General features: G+C 38.3%; 2 protein-coding genes and 1 long non-coding RNA gene across 6 annotated transcripts; 2 read left to right on the top strand and 1 right to left on the bottom strand.

Annotated features, from left to right (window-relative positions):
- Nucleotides 1-160: 160 nt before the first annotated feature.
- Nucleotides 161-27494, bottom strand: LOC6623781 (bicaudal D-related protein homolog). Of its 4 annotated transcripts, none has more exons than XM_015176084.3 (7): nucleotides 27309-27494; nucleotides 25202-26028; nucleotides 2598-2894; nucleotides 2343-2531; nucleotides 2011-2076; nucleotides 1383-1563; nucleotides 161-1312 (listed from the first exon to the last, which is right to left on the bottom strand). In XM_015176084.3, the coding sequence occupies exons 2-7, from the start codon at nucleotides 25592-25594 to the stop codon at nucleotides 636-638; spliced, it is 1803 nt and encodes a 600-aa protein (XP_015031570.1). In that variant the 5' UTR covers nucleotides 25595-26028; nucleotides 27309-27494; the 3' UTR covers nucleotides 161-635. The 4 variants fall into 4 exon arrangements, with proteins under 4 accessions (XP_015031570.1, XP_015031569.1, XP_070064005.1 ...); XM_015176083.3 differs by having other exon boundaries at nucleotides 25202-25386; nucleotides 27309-27491; XM_070207904.1 differs by lacking the exon at nucleotides 27309-27494 and adding an exon at nucleotides 27046-27264.
- On the top strand, nucleotides 2891-4894 carry LOC138911033 (uncharacterized). The gene is made up of 3 exons (XR_011416338.1): nucleotides 2891-3123; nucleotides 3185-4633; nucleotides 4717-4894. It is a non-coding gene; the product is annotated as an uncharacterized lncRNA (long non-coding RNA).
- LOC6623411 (protein phosphatase 1 regulatory subunit 36) lies at nucleotides 14834-16562 on the top strand. Its single transcript, XM_002048600.4, has one exon. It carries the CDS (start codon nucleotides 15010-15012, stop codon nucleotides 16462-16464), a length of 1455 nt encoding a protein of 484 aa, XP_002048636.1. The 5' UTR covers nucleotides 14834-15009; the 3' UTR covers nucleotides 16465-16562.
- Nucleotides 27495-27649: the final 155 nt, after the last annotated feature.

Below are 27649 nucleotides of genomic sequence, written 5' to 3'. Positions count from 1 at the left end.
TTTGTTTTAACATAAATGCTTTGCTTAAAGGTAAATTATCTTAGGTACAATAATAGAGATAAGTTTATAACATTTTGATTTCAGTTATCGCAAACACAAGTTTTTGAGCCGGAAAAGGCTTCAAGCCACTCGCCAGACGCTCAACCATATGGGCGATATGTTTCTTTTTTTTTTTTTTGATTTTGCATTAGATCTTAAGCGAATTACAAGATTAACTAAACAGAAAGAGAGAGCGGGAGTGGGGGAGTGGGGGGAGGGGAAGCTATAGCAATCATTTAGAAAATTTGTGTACAGAAATATTGTTTAAACATAGGTACGAGAGTACAATTAGAATTAATACATGTCTTTAAGATTAATAAAGCGTAATTAAAAAGATTTCACTACAAAACCAAAGAAGGTCGCATCGTTTCAAAATACATACAAATTACAACGAATACATACATAAATATATATATACATATATATATATATATATATATATATATATATAAATGTATATATGTATATATGCCTAGGCTCTCTTTTGTGTATAAATATTAAAAATATATAGCTCATTTTAAAGTGCGGCTCTGCCCGGCTACATTAAGAATATAAGAGTTGCGTAGATCTTCCAGCGCGTCGTCAAATTTGTCCAGTTAACGCTGAAATAAACTCCAGAGCTTGTAGCTGGACACACGCTTGGCGAGATTGGCCGCTGCGCTGCTGGGCACCGCTGTTGTCGTCTCGGCGGCAGCGCTGCGACGATTGTTAATCAGCTTGGAGCGCATTTGCTCATCGATAAGCTCCTGCATGTCCATTTGCCATTGCTCCAGCTGCTGGGACAGCTCTACCTTCTGCTGAATGGACTCGAGCAGCTGGCTGTTGGCCTGCATCAGCTCGACGCGTGTCTTGGCCAGCTCCACCTCGGCCTTGGTGCGACGCTCGTTGGCCGCATCACGCTCCTTCTGCGCCTTGGCTAGCAGCTCGTCGCGATCGGTGTTGTCAACCAGATCGCCGCGTGCCTGATCTCGCTCTTCCTTTACATTTTGCAGTTCCACATCGGTCACCGTGACCTTGGCCTCCAGTTGCTGTATCAGCTGATGGCTGCGCTTGATCTCATCCTCCTGCTCCAGCACAAGATTACGGGTTTGGTCCAGCATTTTCTTAAAGTTGCCCGCATCCAAATTGAGCAGCAATCGTGTTAGCTCGTCGGACATGGCCGACAGCATACCCTGCCTGAATTCGATAGCGATATGGTCGCTATCATTGCGCTCCGTGCTGGACATCGTGTTGTCCATGGACTCCAGATCCAGAGATATGTCAGAATTGAGACCTGTTTCGATTTAAAGTAGAGCTTGTGTCTTATTTAAAAGATTCAATGTTGTGCCATCCACTCAACTAACCTGAGTCATCATCATGGCTCACTTTAAGCGAGTCCACCAGGGACTTCAGCTGTATATAAACGGAACGCGCCTCCACCCACATTTGACTGGGCTTGCCCGATTCCGTGAAGCTGGCCTCGTCCTCATCGCATTCCATTTCGAACTGCAGACTCTTCTTGCCGGGCGTACTCGAGTTGGCGTCCTGCATTAAATCGAATTCAGCTTGGGGTTATTTTAATGTAACTATATTAACAGTAGAAATGGCGACTAGATCGAATGGGAAAAGAGGCCCGAAAATTGAATACATATGGCTTTGTTGCTATTCCCACATATAAACTCATTATATCGATAGATTCTTCTCTTAGATCTATATAATAAAGTCGTCTGATATTGATATATATTAAGGGTTAATAAATCCCCAATTTGGTTACCATATCTTGAGAGAGAGAAACGTTTTTCATAGAAGAATTCAATTTACCACTGATCATTTCTATATCAGCTATAAGATATGATGACAGACAGACATGGCCCTATCGAAACGTCTATGTATACTGATCCATCATACATATAACTATACATATATATATATATTGGGGTTAAGCTGTAAATGTAAAATGTATGTTAAGCTTAAGAGCAGAGAGAAACTTACCGCGCCCAAACGTTCGCTGAGTACATTATTCTCACGCTGAGAGCGTTCCAATGCCTGTAAGGTGGTCTGTAAAGATGGAACAAATAGTTAAGACTTGGCCCAGATAAAGCAATTATTATTTATAGATGACAACTTGTTGCTTATCTCTGGCGCAAAAGGAAAGAAAAAAGAGTGTGCAACAAAAGAAAGTCATTGAAAGATAAGTTGAGCACTTGAGAAACTGCGCAGTTTGTTCTTTGGAGCGCTCATAAATAATCTGACAATTTGTAAATCACGATTTCGCTTTCGTTAAATTTAAAATTAAAATTAAAATGAACTGGACGTGAGCCCACCTCTAATTTTGTTTCCTGCTCGCGGGCATGTCGCTCCAGCATATGAATTCTGTCCGATGCTTCCTCCAGCGATGAGGTGAGGCTCTCCTTTTCCTCCTGAGCGTGCTGCAGACGACGCTCCAGTTCCTGGCGCTTGCCCGTGGTGAGGTTTAGTTCGGTTTTAATGGACTCCAGGCTGTTGACGTGCTCCTGCCAGGAAATGCGTTCAGTCGATTTGATTAAACAGTTTTATCGTGTGCGGCTAATGTGTATTACCTGTAGACTGCTATTCCTGTAGTGATATTGGTCCTTGAGCTCCTGTATCTGGGCACTGAGCTTCATTTCGGTGGCATGCGCATCCTGTATCTGTTCGGTAAGGCGTGTATTCTGATGCTGCAGCTCGTCGATGAGTATGGTCTTCTCCTTTTCCGCCTGCCTGATGGCCACATCCTGTGTCTGCAGCTTGTCCTTTAGCTCGTTGAGATCTGATTGCAGCTCCAGCACACGCTGATCACTCTCGTCCTCCGCTATGGCCAGTTTCTGGCGCAGCACATGCTTCTCCTGTTCAAGTTTCTGTAAGCAAGCCAAATGGAAAGTTAATTAAATGCACATGGGCAAAGATAAAAACAAAACAAAATAAAACAACAACTTATTATTATTTGTTCTATGACTCGTCAGCAATTGCAACAACTAAGCAGCAAGACAATGAAAGTAAGTAAAGCAAACAATGTGCACGTACACAGAAAAAAAAAAAAAAAAACCAACCAACAAAGGCAACCGCAAGGTTAACACAGCCCGACAGGTAATTGTACAGCTAACATTTGCATTTTCAACTCTTCATTTTTTTTTTTCTTTTTTTGCAGCAAACAAAAAGCTACAAACCTTTCCGTACGGCATCCTGAAACAGAAGTTAACTATAATTTGGGAATAAATCTAGTGCGTAAAATATTTATAAATTGAATCGTTTGGCAAATGACAACTAAGCAAAGATGTTTGCGAAAACAGACCAATTATATTTTATCAAAAGTGCAAGCTCTTTTTGAACCACTGTGCACAGGAAAATCTTCAGCTCGCGCCTAACAATAGCGCCTTGGCTCTTGACACCATTGTCAGAGACAAGGCAACCGCGAAATTCACATCATTCAAATTAAAATGCAATTGAATTTTCACTTCTTTGCGGCGCATCAAATTCAAACGGTTGAGCAATTTGGTCATTAGCTCAAAGCATCCACTTTAAAAGGCGATTTGCTTTAAGCGGAGCTCCGATAGGCGATAGGCGAGCTCGGGCGATAACAAATGTTAGTTTCCCATCTCTAATAATGCAATGCAATTATCGATAGGCGAGAGGTCGCTTCTGTCTGAGCTAAAAACCTTTCGATTTTCAATTTCAAATTCAATTATTCATATACATAATAATTTACATAATTGCCGTACGCTAAGTAATTGATACGAGCGGAGGCAGGGGGGGGGCAGGGTTCAGCGTTTTTGGATCAAGGCTTGCGGCGACATTGAAAATTGCATGCAAAAGTTTAATCAATATTTCAACCTTCAATTGGCATAGAAAATAGGCGTTAAAGAACACATAAACATATATGTATATTGTGTGCATATATAATTATTTGCGATCTCATTATGAAGAGAAATGATGTTAAAGCCTTATCGCCCAACTTTATGCGGAAAATGCACTGCGAGCACGTAGCGCTAAGAAAATCGAGAGACTGCAATAAATATGAGAAGTCAACGTGGTTTGACTATCAGCAGAAAACCAAAAATAATCTGCGTCGCTAATAAAATGGAGCGACAAAACAGTAAATGAAAAGCTTTAATAAAATTACCGGTAATTTGCATAAAATGCGACGCGTTGCCGCCAAAAACAACAACAACAACAACGACACAGAAGAAATAACCACAAAAATTGCTGCAATTGTTGTTGTGGGTTGGCAAAGAGGGCGACGCTCGGCTCGCGCCTAAACAATTGCAATTGCAGCAGAAAGAAAACTGCAGTCAGACAATGGAAAACTTTAATAACAAAATAAAAACTGCCAAGCAAGCGGCCGAACCACTGCACCGACAGTTGCCAGCTAAATAAAATAAAACAAAACAAAGCGAGAAAGAGAGAGAGAGAGAGAGAAAAAAAATAAAAATTATTGTGCATACTTTCTCTGTTTCTATTTCACGCTCAATGAAATGTGTTGATGATGGGGCTTTGTGTGACGATGCACAGTGGGGCAAAACTCTTAACAAAACACTGTGAGAACATAAAAGCGTTTGAGAGAGTACTCCTTGAGCCTTAAATGGAACATTTACACAGGGTGCTTTAAGTTCAATTTTCGATAACTGTTTTGAAATTAGTTGAAATTTATTCAAATAAAATTGATCATGTTTCGATTTTCAGCACGCTTTTCGGCTAACGGTCCCACTGTGCGGCAGCCAACGACGGAAGTTGGCATCAGCTCAGCCACAGAAATGAGTTCACATACGACGTATTCAAAGCAAGAGTTAGTTCAAATTGTTTAAAAGAAAAATCAAATAAAATACGCAATAAAAGATGAGCCGCAAATCTGTTCAAGTTGTTGGCCAGTTTTGTTTTCGAGTTAATTTTATTACGTATTTTGGAATTTCTTGTACATAGTCGTAGCTAATTGCATTGCATGATCAACTAACGGGGAGTTGTAATTTGTCTTGACGCCACACACACACACACACAGACAGGTTCGTGTGTGTATTCAAATGCGACGTAACATGACCCACTTTTCTGTGGTGCGAAGTGCTTATTTGGTTTTGCGAAAAATTATAAATATTTGTGCAGCACAATTTACAGCGCCTGTTGGCAGGAAATGTTTAAATGCAATTGACACAAATGCAACCCTGCGGCTGAGTCATCGCCCATGCAACAAGTGTGGGGGGGGGGGGCGGGCCACAAGTATTTATGCAAATGCTGTTTAAAAGTTGTGGTAAAACGCAACAATCAAAAGAAATGCTTGAGTAAACAACATCACGAATTAGAGGTGGGCGTGGTAGTTGGAATGGGAGGAGTTGCAGCAATCGATATTTAGTACAATGATAACCGATAGTTGTTGCCAGGTACTTGCCAAAAGTAACGATAAGCGAGTCGCAATCGATTGTTAATTATTTGACACGCTTTCAAAATGAAACGTCACGTTATAAGATCATCATCTGAATGACGAAGAACTTGCTGACTTGGTTGGGTGTTGAAAGCGACAGCGGCAACTGCATTCGATAATTACAGTGAATAATAAGCTAAATTGCACGCCAGTCACTTTGTAGCAAGCGGCACAAGAATCGTGCATAAAATCATCGCAATGGAGAGAAGGGGCGGGCTCTTAGAGCTCTTGCAGCTCTTCTAGCCTAGCTAGCCGGCTAGCAAACAAGTTTCGAATGTCAAATGCTGGCAATTACCTAAGCGGCCTATTAATAAACATTGAAAACTTTAAATTGCTAAAACGCAAGCCGGCAATGACTCAAGAGCATGAGCTCAGCTTTACAGCATGAGTCAATGGCCAGGTAAATTCAAACAACAATTTGCTTTGGCTAATTTACACAACATTTTCCGAATACCTGGTGCATTTCTTATGCGTATTTTATGCACAATATGCTGGGAGCAGCCCTCCTCAATTAATGAGCTGCAGTCTGTTGCACAGCGTTCAACGTTGCGTATGCGCAATGCGGCCAGCCAGGGGCACAAAACTTTCTGTTGTGGTCTTCAGTTTTGTATTTGCGCCAACGCCGCCTACTTTTCACTCGCATTGCAATTAAACTGCATTTGATTTTAATTAGCAGACCAAACAGCACAAATTTCACACTTAATAGCAAATTGCATTTTGCATTTTATTGGCATGGAAAATTATGCAAATTGCTCATAACCAAGCGGTTAATAAGTTTTTGGCCATTTGAGCATGCTTAATTGGCAAACTAATTGCCAATCGAACAGATTATTGGCTATTGTTATCTGCATTATCTGACGGGAAGTCTTGTGAAAGATGCCATTTAACTAATGCAAAACTATTGAAAGCACTGCGACGATTATACTTGGCCAAGTTTCTACACATTTGAGAAAAACTATGCACAATTCAAACGTCTATGCACAATCATAAGTCATGTTCTTTTACCGATTTCACTTACTTTCGAATATAATGTATATCTGAAAGAAACACTCTGCTACACACAGGTGAAGGCAAAATTCTCGAACCGAAACCCCAATTGAATTATGCCCTGAACCCAAAATGTGCGAAAGGGGCATGAGGGTTCTGTGCAACGGTATGTAACAGCCAGAAGGCAGGAGTCCATAAAGCGTGTATACTTGGATCGGGACTTAAGACTCAAATTTTTGAATTTATTAAGAGATTCTATATCTTTTCCCATTTAAATTAAATATATTAATAATGATGTTACGACATGTATTTTTGAACCTAATTCGAAGATCTGATACAGTCACATTAAGGCTTCTATTTTGGGGATTTTCATTTTTTCATGAAGATCGGACTATCCGAAGTTCATCAAAAATGTATTTCCCATACAAAGCTTGGGGCTAATAAAAGTAGCACAGCCGGTTGTTTGGTTGCGTATAACATGAAGTTAGAATGTTTGTAATTGCAGCTTGGCGCTAAGTTAAGGGTATCTCCTAGTCGGGCACTGACAGCCTGTTTGTCAGTTGATTCACTGCATAAGGAATTGTTACCCCGTAAAGCTCATTGACAATGCGCCATCGGCAATGAACCCTCACCGCATGCATTTAATGGCCCCAAAAAACTTGATTTCAACTTTGGCAGTCGTCGTCATGAAAATAATACAACAATGCGACATGCTAATTTATTTCTTTTGTCCCAGTAATTGCCAAAGTTTGCTTATGCGCTAAGGTCACGTCGCAGTCGCCGCCGCAGTTCCAGCGGCAATCCGTCAGACTGACTGTTGACCAGCTTGGTGGGCGTGGCTGCCACAGTTGACTGCCCAAGTCCAGTTCCAGCTCCAGTTGCAGCCACAGTCGCTGGGCCTACGCTAAGGCAATGCCGAAAGCAGCAGCCATAATAATAACCATCATGATAATAATAGCACATAATACAAAGCTGATCTGGCCATTGTTATTGCTGTTGTTGAAGGCGGTCAGTTGGGCCCAGAAGATGAGTTGTAGGACGGCCTTGCAAGAGCAAACAGTGTCAGCAGCCATTAAATTTGGTCGCAATGTGCAAAATGCGTTACAACATAAGAAAAACAAAAATTTAAATAGTCATCAATATGTTTTGTCTGAATCAATTGGCATTCAGTGAACATGATGTGATGTTTTCGTATATTCCAAAATCCGATTAGCATATGAAAATCAATAGATCTATGTCAAACGAATTTTTTAAATTCATTAAAAATGTAATTGATTTGAAAAGATTTGATGGCATGACAAACCAAAATATGGGTTCAAGGGTTCCCGAATCGAACCCAAATGAAAATTTTAGCAAACTATGATTCGAACCGTTTGCAGCCCTGCCTTTATATTATATTTAGTGGAAAAGTGAGGAGAATACACGGTCACTCTGGCAGTATTTATGTTAAAGAATTATGTTAAGCATTGCTGTTAAGAAGTGGCAGTCTGCGACAGGCGTACAACAAATAAAGAACAGCGAAACTAAAGAGAGAATACTAACAGACATTCATAAATTTAATAAAGTTACACTTGATCATTCTCTCATACATACTTCATAGATGTAAGAATAGATTGTTTCTTCTGAAATTTAACATGTCTCTCATTGTCTTTCTATTTTTCTGCTAATCTGTTCGTCTGTCTCTCTCATTTGATTTTTCAAAAGTCTAGCAGACTCTTTTCTTAAAATCTTATTTCAAGTGTAGTCCAGATGCATTGCACCACATTAACCCACATATTTCCTTTCCCTATTTTACACAATTTACGGAGCACAAAAGAAAAACTTGAAAATTGCAAATAACAAAAAAAAAAAAACAAATTCAACAATCACTGCACTTAATTTTTAAGTTTCGTATTTATTTTGGCATTGACAATTTTTTCCCTTATTTATTTTTTCTTTGTGGCCATTGTTAAAGAAATTGTGAAAAAATGAACAAAATTGAGCAAGCTAATTTTTATTTTGGCATTTTTGTGGTACTCACATTTAATGTAGAGTGCAATAAGAGCGGCAGTGGCAGTTAATTAAAGCTGGCCCAAAGGCTTTGTTGATATATATATATATGTAAGTAATTTTTAAATTCAATGGCGCAATTCAACGGGACGACAAAAGAGAAAATAAATTCGCGCCGGTAATTATGATAAATTGCCTGGTTTGCCGAAAAGCCTATAGCTGGCCATATGACTCACCTGGCAATTCGGAAAAAAAAACATATATAAAAGAAACATAAGAAATACACGTTTTTATCTTATCGACATGGCGAAAAGCGAAACACGCTCAAATAAATCAGAGACCTCTTATCAGAGCGAACGAAATGTGTGATAAGAGGCAGCGACATGCCGCAATTTTGGCCAATTTGCCGCGTTCGATGCGATGTGGCAAATGCAGCTAAAATAAATAGTGAAATACCCGATGGCAGTTCAAAAACAAGGTGACTTCAATTAAAAATCCCGCAGCAGAGCCAAAAATTATTAGGCCATAAATACGAGGAGTTACGGCAAATTGTGACGCCCACTGCGCATGCGCACAGCTCCGAGCTCTCAGACGTGGCAGCCCCGCAGCCCTGCAGCCCAACGCACGAGCTGTGGCACATTCCAGCACATTCCCAGCACACACACACACACACACACAAGTGCGTGGGCTCGACTCTCGCAGAGTCAACAAAGCGCAAAATACACTAAACTACAAAAATAGAAAGATATTGCCAAGTGTCGCTTCAGTTGCTGCAGCAGCGCCTTTGAGGCAACTTCTACAATTAGTCATCGTTGCGGCTTAAGACACCGCGGGGCAAACAAGTTTTACAAAAAAAAAAACAAAACAAGAGCGTCCAAAATAAGACGAATGAGCACTCGAAACTATGAAATGCTTTTCATGATTTTACAGTAAGTACTGCGGCAACTTATAAAAATGTTGTACTTATACAGGGTGCATGTGATTTTATAATTTGATGTTATTCTATTTCTCCTGTTTTCTCCGTGAAAGCAATTCCAATTAAAATGGCAGTAAGGTTTATCAAATGCTCTGAGTACATGTCTACCTAAGATTCCATCTCGATCATAAATAAGCAGTATTAATATCTTACTATAATTAGGTTCGTGTTATCCACGATTCGTTTATACCTATGAATAAGCCTATAAAACCCCGAAACGTAAAACAATAGAACAATAATACTGAAATCCTGTTCCGGATTGTCCAGCATTAGAAAAGATAATCAATGAAGATAACACGACCATTTACTCCCTAACTCTAATGTAGATAATAAATGTCAAATTAAATAATTGCTAAAATAAACTCAATAGCGTTGTGCGTTTATTTAAATAAGAGGTTAAATAGAAATTAGAATCAATTACCTTATATCTCAGGGAAAATAGTTGTTACTAGGAAAATTAGAAATTTCTGTCATTTCTATTTGCAAACTATCACCTAGCTTAAGGTTCAGACAGCAATTACTCTATAAGTATAAAAATAAATTTATATAAACATATTACTTAACTAAATATCCAGCCAAGTAATTAAAAAATAAAAAACAGGAAATTACTCAGACCGGTATCGAACCCAGGACTCCAAGCTGCTCATTTACCCGTAGGTGCAGTATCTTACCATATAATAATACCTGTACATAAGATACATACATATATCACCAGATATAGTATGATTTCTTGATCTATACTATACTCGTGAAATTTAAAAAAAAGAAAACTTTGAATGCGCTAACGTAAAAAAAAATATACAACAAATTCACTCTCAATTAAAGAATAAAGCAATACAGAAGTATATCGCAATCATAAGATTTGTTGAATAATATTATTCTTAAGCTTCTAATAAGGGAACTTTCAATTCGTGTAACATATAAAAGAAATGAAAGAGGTAAAAGTTTGTGCATCTTTGATTAGTTCATGAGAATGAAGCATGACATAAGATTTAAGTTTCATTCATATATACTTTTATCAAAGAAAGCAAATTAATTTTACAGAATATTTAGAATCATAAAGATTTGTTTTTAATTAGGGAGTTTAAGATATAAAGAAACCCAACTAACAAGATAAATTTGCACATTTTTTAATTTGTGCCTGAGAATAAAGAATTATCTCATAGTAAAAACGAACAAGCATAGGAATTACTTCGTGAAGGTCTTTTACCTTATGAAGAACGTCTAGCTTGTCTAAGCCTAAGCAAAGACAGTTTTCAGTTATGATTCTCACAAGTTTTCGACAAGTGATTAAAAATTGCACAAGTCAACAACAACAACAACAACAACAACGACAACGAAAAATGTTGTTTTGCCTTTAATTGTCTGCGGCAATTCTTTTGTGTTTCTCAAAAAACAACAAAAAAAAAAACATAAAAATAAGTTAAAATAACAACTACAGCTTCTCTAATTTTAACAGCTTTTTAATTAAGCGGCTCGCACTAATGGAGCGCTCCTTAAGACATTGCAAAAGACGATGGAAAAAAAAAGATCATTGTGTTATGAAGTTAACAGAAAAAAACAGAAAAAACAGTAAATGAACTTTTGCAGGAAAAGCAGCTGTTTAAATAATATTATTGATTATACAATGCGAAGCGAGTCGAAAACTTTGCAGCTTATTAAGTTGATGGATTTATTTTTAAAAATGCGACAATCGTAAATCTTAAACGGGGTTAAAATACCCAAAGAAAAAGGCGAGATTCGAAAGTTTCGTAAATAATCGCAGATTAATCTAAAAGTTTACAAAAATTTAAGTAGGGATCTTCTTTGAATATTTAAACTTGCGTGTAAATAATTTGCTAAAAACAAAACTATTTATTTCTTTGTCGCACGACACACCCAGAAAAATGTTATGTTGCATTTGTAAGTTGTTAAACTCCCCAAACAAGTTTCACTTTCACACCTCCAAATACGTCGAGAGTTCAATAATATTTATAAATATTTTGCATGTCGCAGACTTCCTTGCGGTAGCAGCTGCTTTTGTATTGTTTTCCTCTGTCATTAATATTTAAGTATATTGTACATAAAAGCCAAGCAAAATACTCATGCGTATACAGACCATTAAGTCGAGCCAACAGAGCGGACATTTCAGGGCCAAGAAGTGACTAAGTCCAAGTTTCAGCCCCCCCTGCCGAACCCCTTTAACGCCTCTGGCGGGCCGGACTACTGTCGGATGAGCTCAACTCAACAACAATTGGACAAACTGCTGCCAGCTTATTTCATAAAATGCCTAAAAACTGCAAGTTCCTTTGTTCGAGTGAAGAGACAAATTTATGCATGGGAAAAATATGTTTTATGTCTCTTGTTTATGATTAATTTGTGGCTTTTAGTTTGCTTTTATCATCAACTTTGGCAAAATGTCTGACGAGTTGCCTGGTTTGTGTCTATTGATTTATATACGAGAAAGCCTAAGCTGAGTATGAGATCTCTTAAAGTCGTCTTAAGTGGCTTTAGCTATAGACTGTAAATAAAAATATTATATTCAACGTTTCGCGGAAGTTTCTCCTATTCGCTTTATACATTATCACTTGTTTTGAGTGTGTTTCTGGCTGATTTAGATTCACAATGGATTTTTTTTTTATTATCCCAAGATTTTTTGCATATCAGAACATATAAACAAGGTTCGCTTATCTCAGAGTAAATTTAATTACTGCATTAAAAATAATAATATTTAAGAAAATTATCAATTGAAATAGATATATTAATTATTCTCTGGGAAAAATGCTTAACACGGGGTGTATGACGTGTTATTACTGTACACTCAATCTTGGCTGAATGTCTCCTATAAAAAAAACTCACCCTTTAATTCCCTTAACCAACAGCTCCCAGGCACTTTAACTTGATGGCTAACGTTTAACATATGCAGTTAACTTGGCTTGAAACGGCCTTAATAATAGCAGCTCCTGACTCAACAGCCCGTTACCTAAAGATGTGTGGCAATCTGTCCATAACTCAGCCAGTTAAGCGCACATTATCCAACAACAGCAACAACAACAACAACAATAATAACAGCAACAATAAAAGAAAACACCTTTTACCCAGTTGTAAATAATTGCAGAGGAGGCGCACAACAAAGTGACAAGCGACTTAGTTCTCAGACTATGCTAAATGGTTTCCTGAAGCACGAAAATGCTGAAAAACTGGAACCCAACTCAAATACTAGCTACACATGCATCTACATAAGTCGCTTTGTAGGAGATTTCCGAAAAACAAAAACATTTACGCAAACCCCAAACAATAGCAAAAGAGCGCTAATTACACGAGTAAGGGAGACAGAGCGAAATGCATTGCAGAAAGAGACAGAGCGAGAGGGAGAGAGAGTGTCGGACGGAGGAATTTGATTTGTAGAGTAAAGCAACGTACAGGCAGCTTTGTTGCATTGCAGGCTTAAACAATGGAGAAGCAGAAGAAAAACAAATCCAAATCAAATAAGGAAAATAAAAAATCAAACTAGTGTGGATACTTTAATAGAGAGTGCTCGACTAGCAAATACCCTATACCCAGCCTCAAACTGTGCCTTATGCAGACGCTTTGACCTTAACATACTTATCGTTTGATAAACAACCTCGCTCTAAATGCGATTTTAAGAGAGAAATGGGAAGACATACACAAAGAGATAAATGTTCTTAAGCTGTACATAACATTTTATTTCAATCATATCTCAAAATCGATATTTATCAACATAAAAGTGGGTTGAGATATCTATATATATAGAGCTCTTGTAGATTTCGCGACGGGCAGAAATTGAAAGATTTTCTAGAATATCTCTATATATAAAACTGTTTGTCCTGACTGACTGATTGGTGATCAACGCACAGCCCAAACCGTAAGAGCTAGGAAGCTGAAATGTTCACTGTAATTACCTTATATGATGAAGGCAAGTATGGAAAAATTTGGCCTCAAACTCAATTTCAATTTCAATTTCTTTGCTCAAATTCATTTGAAGGGTGTTTCACACTTTTCCAAAAATGTATTATTCCTTGGTGGATCAAAGATTGGCTGGGTGACGTTTCGAGCTTAAATTCATTTTCAAAGCTCTATATGAAAAATCATTTTCACACTTTTTGCAAAATCTAAGCTCCTTCGGTGGAAAGTGCATTTTAAAGTAATTTTTTGAGAATTTTAAGCAGTGTCCGATTTGCTTCAAACTTGTTTTCTATATAAGAATATAATGAATACGTGTTTCAGCGATTTGAGAAATTCCACTCGAAACAGTGATAAAATGACGGAAAACGTTTGTATGAGAGTAGTTTGTTTACTGTCCGCTCAGTTTCAAAATCATTTTCAAAGCTATTCGAGAACATTGATTTTATAACATAAGTGCCACGGCTAGTATATATATTTATGAATACTTCGTAAGGTCAGATCTGCCTTCTTCTGGCTGTTATTTACATTAATACGAAATGCCAGTATACCCTTCCATATACATTCTATGCATACAGGGTACAAAAACACTTTGCCAAATGCGCAAAACTAATGCCGTTTAGCCAAAAGCCGTTACATAATTTCGCAAGCCAACCAATATATTTATATATATATATATATATACATGCAACATCGAAATCTTGAAACTATTTCGAGTGCAGCTCTATTTCTATATCAACTTCTTTGCGCAGTCGCGCATGCGCAGCCGAGCAAATGGGTCAAATTTGTAGTTTAACCAATTTTATGGGATTTTGCAAGGCGCTTTGGAATTTGAACTTGCCCACAGGGCTGTGTGTTTCAGCGTCCGTGATTAGTTTTTGTTTTATTTTTATCTCTTGTCTAGTTTTTAACCCATGTATCTTTATCAATTTGTTGATTGGCCATCAAATTGGATTTTAATTGTTGTTAATTTTTTATGACCTTGCGGCTCGTCAGTTGTTTAGTTTTCGTAGAGCTTTGTTTTAAATGCAGTTGCCAGTAATTGACTTACTCGATGAAATCAATGCAATATTTTAAATTCATTTCCATTTAAAGCGCTACGAAATGTAAATAATTTTATGTAATATAACATCTTGCTATCGCTTCCGCTCTCTTCCCGTTTTCTATCAGTCATACCCTTTCTTTCAGTCTCGTCTCCAAAAGTCTTACTGATCATGAATATTTAGGCATACTCGAATTCATGAGCATCGCATAGAAGGGTGAGTACGAGAAGAGAGGAAGAAAGAAGACAATGTAAATAACGGAACGTCTAAAAACGAATTACTAAGTATTATTTGAAATCATGAAAATCGCGTAGAGGGGTTTGTACGTGAAGAGATAAAGAAAGAGATAAGAATAAAGTCAAAAAACTAATTACTAAGAAATCATAAAATTTGCATAGAAGGTGTTTTTAATAGAGGAATAAGCAATAGTATCAAAGATAGGATCTATTGCTTCAATTCAAATAGTGAACTTCCAGTTAATGTCAAATCATAAATACACAAGCTACATATACACAATACAATCTACAAAAATACAAGCCACATACATTCCAAGCACACAACATACATATATATACTATACAAATATATACCAAATATACCACACAATACAGAGGAAAAGACAAGCTAAGAAGCACTACACTATATACCCATAATTTGTGTCCACGATGAAGCGCGTGCACGTAGACAGCTCCGCCCCAAAGTATCAAAGTGGCAATTGGTCCTGGGATGAGAAGGCCGATGGATTGCATTTTCAGGGACATTTCGATTTGGAGCACGCAAACGAACGTTATATCGTGACAAATGGATATAAATTTCTTCGGACCATCGATCAGGAGGAGGAGCTGATCTTTCGCCAGGTATTTGTACGTCCCGATACCACATACGATGCGGACACTGTGGTCATCAACGATGTCCGAGATCTGGTGCTGTTCCTAATGCCAAAAGAGTTTCTGTCGCCGAAACTTATTGAATTTATGCACAAGCCAGCTGTGCATGGACTGATCCATGCTCTAATTATCTATTTTGAGTATTTTCTGCGAATGGTGGAGTTCATTCTGATCCGCAGGGACGAGCTGGCCGGCAATCTGGCGAAGATCCAAAGTGAGCAGACGAATGAAATGAAGCGAATATTCTCATTGTACTTGAGTCAATATCGCATGTTGGTCGCTAGAAATTATTGCATTATCATAATGGGCGAGTCCGATATGAAAAAGTTTTACCATACAAAAGAGATTGTCAATATTTCGTCCAAGATCAAGGATCGATTCTTTCACGAACACTTTTTGGCTGTCTGCATTCAGATCGTGTGGATCACCATGCATAGACGGGCCTATTTTATAATCGAAATGGAAATGAATCGACTTTTTCGCTCGGAGCACTTCTTAATGAACCGTCCGGAGTATCTGAAATTCACAAACGTCGAACGATCCCTGCTCTATGGACGTAATATGAAGATTGTCAACTATCGCAGCCAGAACTCGCCAATGATTCAAGAGCTCAAGAGTGTAGCAATCGAGGATATGCCCATACTTTGGATCGGTGAGCGCAAATATCGTGGCAGCGATCCACGTATAGCCGAACTCGAACTGGAATATATAGTGCCCGGGCCGCAATTGCGTATGATCGATGTGGTGCACGGCATTCTTGGAAATCCAAAAATCCTATACGATACAATACTGACGCTGGACTGGCCATCGGTGCGCTATGCCAACTTCTCGAAACAGTATGATCCCTACAGTATTTTACGCCAGCCAAATCTACCCATACCTCAAATCAATGAGATGCAGGTGCGCCAATTGTCCAAGAACTTCGAACAGTATTACAAGGTATTTTGTATCTACGAGTCGTGTACCCAAGAAACGCTAACCAACTGGGTCAATCGTGACAAGATCGTCGAATACTATCGCTCCGGTGGCGTTCTCTACAACCTCTTCATGCGCTGCGAGAGGCAGTTCATCCTCGAAATGAAGCGGCCAGCGGTGCCGACGATTGTTGCCAATTACTTCCGCGTAATGTCCAGATTGCGTAAGAAGAAGTCTGCGAAATTCGACACGGGCACGGAAATACAACGAAACACAGTACTGTATAAGAAGGCGGGCAAGGAATATTATTTCGATTGAAAGTTCAACTAGAAGTCTAAATTAATTTCAAGTTTGAATTCGATTCGAAATATCGAGTTCGCAAACAATAAAGCCGATTGCCAAACTACTTTAACTAATTTCTACCCGACTTATCTATCAAATTATCCAAATAGAAATCAATTAATATGGAGAGATATTTGCTTCTTTTTTTTTGTGGGTCATACATCATCAACCCTCGCTCAGTTTCCGAATTCGCATTCACATAAACATGTTCATCTATCCAGAGTCCAGACAGCTTTGTAATTAACCAATATCTATATTTCTTATATAGTCTAACCAATCTAGTTCGAACTAGAGAGCAAAGCATTTTCTCAGCTCGGAGGGGTGCATAAATTACGGTCTCTGGAGTTGAGGGGCAATAAGCCAAAATTAAATTAAACACGCTTAAACGCAAATGCCAACCAAAGAGCTACACCCCCCCCCCCCCCCCCCCTGCAGTTTCCAACAAACACTGACACATTGTTTGGGCCACTTTGGCTGACACTCAACATTTGCTATCAGATTTTGCGTGAGGCAAGGCAAAAGTTTTGCCAATTTCTGTTTATTTTAACTACTCTGACTTTGTTGTATACCCTGCAGTGTTAGAAAATGGTATCTGCGTACGCTTATTTCCAATATTTTGGCTACGGTAAACCGAGCCCCATTAAAAGTCTGAACTGTTTTAAGTTGTTATTTTGTTAGTAAATAGAACTGCGCAATTCTTAGCTGCGCTTATAATTTTTAAAACAAGCCCACAGTAAAAACAAATCAGAAACTTATACTCTTTGGCCTACCTCTGTCAGGTAACAGGGTATCTCTTAGTCAAAAGCATTCAAAATTAATTGTTTTGTGTGTGTGTGTGTGTGTTTCTTTTGGCTTGGGGTATCGTATTTTGTGAAATCGTCTATTATTGTCATCATGCTAACGTTCGATTGGCATATACGCACATGAATATTACAAATATACACACGCATACCACGTATACACACACACACACACACACACACACACCCATAGCCACATATATGAATATATTTATTTGCATTTGTGTTGGCCTTTGAATTTGCCAATTGGGCTCGTTGTCTCTTAGTCACAATTCAAATATTTTTATTATTGCAATGAAAGCTGGCCAATTAGCAGGCCCCAACACAAATATACATACATATATATGTATATATTTTCTCGTCTTTGTAGTGGTATATAAAGATATTATTTATTAAATACCAGTGAGTAAGTGGTTCAAAAAAAAAATATGAATTGTGAGCGGATTGGCTGAAATGATAAGTGCAAAGAGATATGATATGATAAACTATCAAATACGATTTACATTATAATCGCCTAGTCCCTAAAACATACAAAATCGTATCTAATGATTAAAAACATAACAAGAATAACTCACGCATGGTTCATGGTGCGAACCAGTGCCTCGACTTTGGATTCGGTTCGTGTAACTAGTTCACAGACTCAATGCTGCATTTCTTCTACAGAGTTCAATCCCCTCAAAACATAGAGTAGATTTTTGCATATTTTTATGGGATTTAATCGCTCGAAATTCTGATGCCAATTTATCCAGTCAAACTCGAAAATTTATCATATTTATGTACATATATACATAGTTAATATAACAGCCTTTTATTTAGATCACATTATCAACTCTTTGTCTATTGTTCCCAAGTTTCGCATTGACACCAAATTGTTTTGGAAAGTGAAAATGCTTTCACCTTCAACAATTCGTTACAAAAATTAAAAAAAAAAAAAAATGATATCAAAATTAGTATTTGAGTAAGAGGGCAACATTAAATAAAAGTATGTACAGCCACACACAACACACTCACACACACACACACACCACATGGGAACCAATTGTTTGGTGTGTAGCAACAATGGGCAGAAGTTGGCAGAAGGTGTCTCATTGTTGTGTTAGTCTTGGATCTTTGTCTGGGACGACCCGCTCGAAGTCTCTTGGTAGTCAACAAGCTGCCAATGTCAGGCACAAATTGCAGCTAGACTGCTTTATCAAATAGCCCGACATGGCATGAACGATAATTATAGCCATGGAGCCAGTTTATAATTTGCACATCAATAAACTTTGACAGAGAGTCGAATGATTGGCAGACGGACCAGCAATTTGTTACCGTTTCCTCACAGAGGGTACTCTTAATGGCCATGACAGTATTATGTAATTTTTACTCTCTTTTCTCTCAAAATTAAATCAATATTAAATATGATTATAATTTAATTTGTGGCGGACATGCAGCAGCGTTGAATGTTTTGCTTCCTGTAAAACGCCATGTTTATTAAATTACATGGAAATGTTGCTATACCGTAATTGAAACTACAGTTAGTTGATCATGAATTAAAGCTGAAGGCTACATTCCACAGCTATGTAATTTGATGAGCCCACAACAAAGACTGTGCGACAATTACCAATACCCACAGGGAGGGTATCTGAGTTGATAATAAAAGATAATTTTTTTTTCCTCTTCTTGATGTCTTTTAAACTGGCTTTCTTAATCCTCCAACTTCTTCTTCTATACCGACAACATTAAATCATAAAAAATAGCAGTACTTTTAAATTCACAATTTTACACATATTTTTTGCTCTTATTATTTCTGTTATGCATAGAAGGTCGGTCAATAAACCAAAAGTCAACCCTAGAGAGGTGCTCGGCAGCACTTGGATTCATCCACAACATGTGAACAACCCTACACACCCCCACCTAACCTGTGTTAATTACAATTGTTTGAAGAGCAGGATCGGAAGGAGGGGGGAATGGGTGTGAGAGTGGGTGTGTGGTTGGTGTGTGTGCTGGGTGAGGCTTTATATCCCCTCTCTTTTCTCTTTCCGATCGATCGATGTTAGGGCAGCGCACACACACACACATAATGTCCCAAATATGCACCCTTTTGATGCATAGAGGAGTTGTTGCAAACATTCGAACCCAGGGGAGCTCTGTCTGTAAACAATAATAAATGCACGCAGACAGCGATCCGACGCCTTAACGAACAGCACCATGGACCACGGACACCAAATGCAGCTAAATGACTATTCGAATCTTTGCGTATTTGTTTCAAGGTTAGAGAATATGTAAATCTAAAACTAAATATTTTTTTGTCACAAAACATGGCGACTGCTGCCAAATAAACGTGCCTGGAATTCTAATTTGGCAATGTTGCAATTAGCATATGTTAATTATGAGCCTGTTTTATGTATAATAAATATATATAAATATAAACAAATTAATATATAAAAGAAACTATTGTACAATATTATTACTAAAAACTTTTCGATAAAAATATTTGGTGCGTGTCTGCCCCCAGCTGGATTCGAACTCGTTGTAGCTAATTCTAAAGTCAAAAGTGCGTAAGCCTAGCTTGCAATGTTAAACAAAATCAACGGTGGAAATGAAAAGCAGGCAGCTAAATGAAAACTTGAAAAGAAACGAAATATGTGTTAGAATGGGAATCATTTTAACAGAAGTGTTTGCAATTATATGCCTATTTTATGTATAATAGGTATATAAACAATACAGTGTGACATTAAACAAAATATTAAAGAATTAAAAACATATCGAGACGACAATTGGGCGTCTGCCCTAAGCTGTAATCGAACCCGATGTGTCTTGTGCCAAAGCAAAACATACCAAACTCTAATTTGCAGAAGAAATAAATAGCAAGCAGTGAAACGAAAATCTAATAAGAAAATAATATGTATAAGAATGGCAATCATTTTATTAGAACTGTCTGCTATTATATGCCCTTGCTATATAATGCATATCTACATAATAAATTATGCTATTAAAAAAAATAATATTGAAAACATTGCGATAAAACTAGTTTGCGTCTTCCCTCAGCAGTAATCGAACCCGAGGTGTCCCGTACCGAAGCACGACTCACCGAACTCTAGTTGGTGTCGAAAAAAACAATGTTACTTAACACTGGAAGTGCAGAGTAACGTGAACACATAATTATAAGGAACTGAATAAAAATCGAAACCGTTTTAAGAGTACTCTTTGCTACGATGATAAGTTCAAAACCCGCTTAAAACCGTTTTTAAAACGGCAATCAGATCCATGTGCGAAATATTTCTTTGCAATATTTTTGCGACAAAGCTCATTAGCTGCGCAAAGGGAATGATTTAAAAAGCAAAAGGGCACCACAAATAATACGGAAAATCCGCATTAAAAACATAAGTTTCCCCTGTGACACACAAAAACAAAACCAAAGCCCAACAAGGAAAGTAATTTGCCATAGGCAGAGCTGTGCGAGCGGTAAGAAAATAAAAAAAGAAACAGTCACCATGACATTTGCAGACCATACGAGACCATAAACAAAGAAAGAAATGCTATTACTGGGCAAGTGGTAAGTGGTAAATGGGCTGACCATAGCGGGTCAGCACCAGGCCCAGTCCAATGTACGCAAATACATATAATAATCACAGCAACTATGCCGAGCGACCTTAATTTGCAGGGTACTACGAACCAAAACTATTAACCAGGCTATGTTTGCGGGGTCTCAGTCATAAAACTGCGTGCCACGCAATTTCAAAGAAGTCGGGTCGAAAAATTAGCTAAATTTCTTGCGTGTGCGAGTTAGAGAAATGAGAGGGAAATGAGCTTTAGCACTGAGATTCACTCTCCGAATGTGAATCAGCAATCAAAGAATATACAAATTATACTATGTACAAAGGTGTGTGTGTGTATGTATAAATGAAATTTAAGAAAAAAACATTTTTTGGAACTGGTTTTCGCCAACTGGAACGTACAAGCTTGCACACTCACATGCAAATGAGTTAATTTTGAAATTTTGTTTTTGTTTTTGTTTTTGCTTTTGCCTTTTTTTTTTGCAAATTCGTCGATAAATTGTCGGCCATCGGACAGCGACGATATGTTGATGACTTCACCCCAAAAAGGTACGTGAGCCGACTTTTTGAATTTTGGTAAAACATTGAAAATAAACATATAATAAAAATAAAATAAAGTCTTGGGAAACATGCGTTCAGAATGGGATTTAATGTTATCTAACCTGAGCTATGGTTATAGTAAAAAAATATTATTTATAGTTGGCTAAAGACATATGTATGTATGTATGTATGTGCGTGTGGGTTGGCTTTGTCCACACGATATTTTTATTCTTAGGCGTTGAAGATACGCCAAAGATCGGCGAACTTTATATGGTCAGCAAGTGAGTCAGTTGTTTGGTGGGCGAAAGGCGGAAAATCAAAATTAAAGCTCATGAATAGGCGTTTTTATCATTGATGGACAACTCTTAAGTATTGACCAACGACTGCAGTCTGCCAGTGTTGAGAATTGTCGATTGCTCGCATTGCCAACTGTACCAAAGATTAATAACCGAAACGTTTACGTTCGTTACGTGTTTCACTTCTACTAGTTCTTTGCAGCTAAATGCATCCTGTTGTAATCAAGGCTAATCAAAGCGCACTCAAATTAAATTATCAAGTTCTTGGGGGCCAAAGCGAAGTGTGTGTGTTTTTTTTTATCGTTTTTTATCGTAATTGATTCAAGAATAAATTGCTGCCGCTGACAAAAGGCCATTCTATTCAATGGGAGTACGAAAGTTGCTTAATAAATTAGAAAAACTGGTTGCTCAACACAAACAAACAATAAATTCGTAAGCTCGTTCAACTTATTAAAAGCGGAGAGACGGATATAGACTTTTGAAAAGGCCAGGGGTAGCCACAACAAGTTGTATTATGTATATAGTACGTATATGTATAAATACGAAGCGTATCGAACGCCTACACAAAAGTTGGTATACGTTTATTTTGTTGATGTGACTGTTTCACAAAATGACAAAGCGCGTCATAAAATCGAGTGGTAAAAAGGTCAGGGAGGGGTTTGGAATATTGGAGTATTTCAGAGATTCAATCTCCTTTCATTTCTTCACAAATAATAACAACAATTGGCTGTAAATCGTAATAAACGACAGACCCGAACTTAGCTATGACTTCAATTGATGGCCCAATCGGCAATTGTTCTCCCGAACGGGTTTAGCTTAAAAATATAAAAAAAAAGAAACATGGTCAGCCAGTTGGGCGTACAAACTAGTTTCCCAGACAATGGCAATAACAGCAGTATTATTTTTATTTCGACCGTTTGTCTGTGAACTAGATATTGTAGTGCAGCCATGGAACCAAAAGCTTTCTGATATTTTTACTACAAAAAGCCGGGAGATATTGAAGACATACGTAAAGGAATGTTCGATAAAAGATTTAAGCTATGAAATGTGGCGGAATGCGTGAGAACTTTGTTTAGTAGAAAGAATTAAAAGACCAAACATTTGGAAAAATATATTTACGATTTATATGTTTTCAATTTAAATATGGGTAAATGCGCAGTTGCTTGGCAATCAGAATTAGGCAAAGCAATATGTGTTAGATGTATTACAAATGTTGGCCAAAAAAGAAAATATTAATAAAACCAGCTAAAAATAAAAGCCGATGCTCGTAAATTGGCACACACGCTTCAACAGACCGCAAAATATAAAGGCGCGCTTGATGACTCGAACCACGGAGCAACACCTACAACGGACCAGTCCCAGGTCTAATTACGTCAGTCAGCCACAGCTATGGCAACTATTATACTTATGCATAGTATACTCTGGGCCTGGACATCAACTAAATTGGCCAGCGACTGGCATTGTGATTATGACGCATCAGCGAACAGTCCAAAAGCGCGCAAAGCCTCAAAATTAATTAGACAACATTTTTGTTGTTCGTTTTTTTTTTATGTATAAGTATATATATATATGTTTTTTTTATTTTTGCATATGCCAAAAACACGCAAAAGCTGCGAAAAACCGAAGTCTAGACGTCACTTGCCAAATGATAAGCCCTTAGGTGATGTCAAGGTGGACAAGACGCGAGATTTATGCGGCATCCACATGCCACAAGTCCTGTGCCAAGGCTCCACAAATGAATTGAAATATTTTCGTATTCCGTTGTAACGCCCGAAATGACAAATTGAACCGCTCAACGGCGCTGTTGACCTTTGCGGCTTGACCAATTTCGTAGGGGCCAGGGCGAAAAAAGCAAGAGAAATAAAAAAACAAAAAAAAACTAGCTTAGAGCGAATTGTTTTTAGTTAATGAAAAGTGGAACATGGGAAAATGTTACTGTTACGCTAGATGGGCGCAATAATTTCAATGGGCAATGCTCCACAGTTCGTTAATGGTTTCTTATTTCTTCTCAATAGGCATACGATCGGACTATCAATAATCAATAGGTCATCTAAAGACATGGGAAACGTATGTATTATAAAATGTTTGTGTGATTCAATGGATGAATGAGTGGCATATTATCCTTGAGAACAGCTGGCATTATGGGTCAATTCCCTAGAGTGACCATCGTACCTTCGAAATGAAGATGAAGTCATGCGACGCTTTTAAAAATCCCCAACAAAAATTACAACTCTTTGCATGACTAAGCCGACACGAAAAGCTCCCCTCCTCCCCACCAAAAAAAAAAAAACTTGCATACGCAACGAAAATTCAAGTTCAACGTTTTGTTCCGTCCTCTGTCTGGGTTACTGACACCGGAGTTCAACTACACACTTCCTAGAATATAGCTATTTCCAACGGGTAGTTCCATTAACATTGCGTTTACATGACGAATAGCCAAAAGTCAATATAATTGATAAGAAAACAGAGTTCGCTTGTCAACGGAAAAGAACATGGCCATTAGCCTAACTATCACTGGGCGGTAGAAAGGGAGTGGGAGGGTGGGCAAATAGTTTTTGGGTAAGTACGCAGCAAGTAATATGCTAATGAACGGCCACGAACTTGAGCCGTATGGGCATATGTACATAATAATGCCTTGAACCAGAACGTTCCCGCTGAACGCCAATCGCTAACTGAGCATTAGCTGTGTGGATATTAGAGCTAGAGCAAATTGTCTATTGCCTGTGTGTGAACAGGTGCGCCACCCACTGTGGTTCAAGGTCGCAGCGCACAGACACATTCGATAAGGCTAAACAAACTTGCGGCTGTTTCTTGTCTTGTTCTTCATTGTCTTGTCAGGCTGCCGCCGGCTGCGCGTGTTGGGCTGATAATGGCGAGCTAAAAGAACGGTAAAGCTGCAACGGTTTTCATACTTTAACATGCAACTAATGCAAAGTAAACGGTCATGGAAAATCGATATCATTACGTAGATAACTACTACATATATACATACATATGTATGTACATATGTTTGCATGTGTATACGTATATAGTTCACTAGTTTACTGCGCACTTTTGCCGTGAATTCTCTATGTGACATGTCAAGTAAACATTTTGTTAACCATCCATTTGGTATATGAATACGTATGCATGTCTGCATGTTTGTGTATGGCTGCCATGTACTACGTGTGTCTAAATATTTTATGCACTGCAGTTGACAAAATGTGTATTGCTGCAATTGAACAGTTGAACAGGTGGAGCGCGTTTGTCTGTACAAAAAGCAATCGATATGCACTAAATTATGCATATAGATAGCTAGAATAATGGCTGACAATTTAAGGCACGTGCGTTAAGCCAAAAAAGAACAATCCAAATTAAAAGCTGAGTCAGCCAGTCTGATCAGCGTTGCCAGCTAGCTTGGCTTGGTCAGTGTAAACATTTGACACAATTATCGATAACATGTAATCGATCAGCGTTGCCAACTAAATTGAGTTGCCAATTTATTTATTTGGTAATGCTTATATAATATCATATATTTATTAAGATTGTTGCCACTCACCTCAATTTTACCAGAATAATCCTCAATTAGCTTCTCCTGTTGTTTGACCAGCTCCTCATTCTTTTCGAGCAACGCTTTGCCCAGCTCAGCGGCTAATAATATATCTGATTCCTTCTGCTGCAATTGAGCCCACACATCCGGCTCATTGTCGTTGCGTCGTGCCTCCATGGCGCTGATGTAATGTTCTAAATCAATTGAAGCGTCAATTAGTGCGGAGTGCGAATGTTTTTCGTAGAGTGGCAATGACGACGAATCGACTGCAGACTCTTTAACCGTTACTGGCTGGCTGAATTGACGTGCGCGTTTTGATTTGTTGTTGTTGTTGTTGTTGTTTGATATGGATGAGGCAATACCGGCAGCAGTTATAGGATTTGCTAGCTTTGGTCTATGCATGATCGTTAGCGGCAGGCAGGTGTTGGTGGTTGGGTGGTATTACGAACAACAAACAAAACACACACAAACATAACACAAAAATGCGATATACATATATTTATAATATTGGTTGTTAGAGATTATGAAGGCGATCGAGCGGGCAATCGAGCAGGCGATTTGTTAGCGGCGATTAATATTAATATTGATTTATTTTCTTCTTTTTTTTTAGGTTAGGTTTTCAGATACAAGACAACGCGTTGTAGTCGCTCTTGTTGTTGTTGCTCTTGTTGCTCTTCTTCCTGTTGTTGTTGTTGTTGTTGGGGTCGCTGATTATGTTGTACCTGTGCCTTGGGATTGACAGACCCAAGCCACATGATGTTCCCATAGATGTCCGCTGCCCAAGAGCAGCTCAGCATGCGTTTGTATGAGTGGCCAGACACCGCACGGCGATTTAACTGTTGTTTTGGTAAGTAGTAGGTAAGTTGGTAAGTAAATAGTAGCAGTATTGAGAATTAAAGCCAAATTGGCAGCAAGGCATTTGTACATGGAAATATAATACAAGAGCTGCTCTCGCAGCACGTAAACTGAGCTAAGCAGAGGCTAAAAAGGAGCGCCGGTCACGTTGCACATTTACAAGCACGTTTTCGGTTACAGGGGAAGGGTTAGCGCTGAGCGGGCGTAGGGGTGCTGAATATGTACATATGATGATGACATATAAGTATTTTCATTAAGTTGAGTTGATGTAAAATGAACATTTAGTTAAGCTGCAGGCGTTTGTGTTAAGCCTGGGGCATGGCAGGGTTAAGATTTTGGTTTCGGCTTAAACAAATCGATGAACGATAACGATTCCTTGATAAATGCAATCGGAATTGTGTTGCTTTCGTTAAGCTCAGCTTAAACGTGACAAAATGTGTTGAATTCTTGTGTTATATGAGTTATGTGTTGGGCAGATAAAAACGGTAGAGAAATTTGCGCTTTAGTTTAGTTTAGTTAAGCAATTAGGTTCCTTTTTTAAAGTCAGCTTACACACACACACACACACACACACACACACACACAGTTATGAATGGCATATAAAATGTATCGCATTTGAGAGTTACATTTAGCACTAAGTTTTGCGTCAACCTGTTGGCTTTCAAAGGGGGAGTGGCGTTGGGGGGACGCATTTGGACGCGCCAAATTCGAATTGGATTTTATTTGTGTTAGCTTTACATACAAATTTCTAATTTATTTTATATTTTTAAGCGTGTTTATTATATAGAAAATTCATTTGGCAAGCACTTCACGCTTTGCTGCATTTGGTGGCAGCAGCTGCTGCTGTTGTTGTTATTATTGTTGTTGTTGTTGTTGCTTTGGTCAATATATGTACATATATAAAATGTGCTTAACGCGTTCGTTTTTGGCCAACATTTAATTTGTTTTATTGTTGGCTAGCAACACACACACACACACACACACACACACACACTTACACACAGGTGCTGCTTGTATTGTTATTGTTGCAATTGGCTTTAGCCGAGCACTTCCGTTAAATGTGTCACAAGTCACAGAGTAGTTGCATATATACGTCTAGTTCTCAGGTATTATTGACAAAACAAAAAAAGATAAACGCGCGCTTTGCATGCATTTAGCACTCAGCTCGGATGGTATCTATGAGATACTTTCCACTTTCAACAACCAGCCAACTAACTATGGATGTATTTATGTATTTGGGTATATTATAGCAAACAGAAACCTCGGTCACGACGACGACGACGACGACGCAAGCCAAAAAGAACTTCCGATTCCGATGCCGATGCCGAGAAACGCAATGTTTGGAGTTCGCTGTGGGTTTTTTTTGTCAATCTTTTATTTTGGTTTTGTTTGTTACGTGCTCTCCGCTGTGGAATCGGGCGACGACTGAAAGGCGCGACTGCTCGGTACTAACTGAAACTGGCCACAACGCTACGAAAATTGGCAAAACAAATGAGTAACCAAGCCAACTTGGTAGCTTGGCAACAACAACTCAACAAATGCCCAAAGCGCTTTCGGGCATACAAAGAGCAAAAGAGAGAGCGTGGCTCTTAAGAGAAGCAC

Source organism: Drosophila virilis, chromosome 3 (genome assembly GCF_030788295.1).
Source record: "Drosophila virilis strain 15010-1051.87 chromosome 3, Dvir_AGI_RSII-ME, whole genome shotgun sequence".
In the NCBI taxonomy this organism is placed as follows: domain Eukaryota; kingdom Metazoa; phylum Arthropoda; class Insecta; order Diptera; family Drosophilidae; genus Drosophila; species Drosophila virilis.
This window is presented reverse-complemented; position numbering and strand designations above follow the sequence as displayed.

Coding starts and splice junctions, on each gene's coding strand:
- LOC6623411 (XM_002048600.4), top strand. CDS start 15,010: ATGAAGCGCGTGCACGTAGACAGCTCCGCCCCAAAGTATCAAAGTGGC.
- LOC6623781 (XM_015176084.3), bottom strand. CDS start 25,594: ATGCATAGACCAAAGCTAGCAAATCCTATAACTGCTGCCGGTATTGCC. Junction 2,077..2,342: donor AGCAGGAAACAAAATTAGAG/GTGGGCTCACGT, acceptor CCATCTTTACAG/ACCACCTTACAGGCATTGGA. Junction 1,313..1,382: donor GAGCCATGATGATGACTCAG/GTTAGTTGAGTG, acceptor AAATCGAAACAG/GTCTCAATTCTGACATATCT.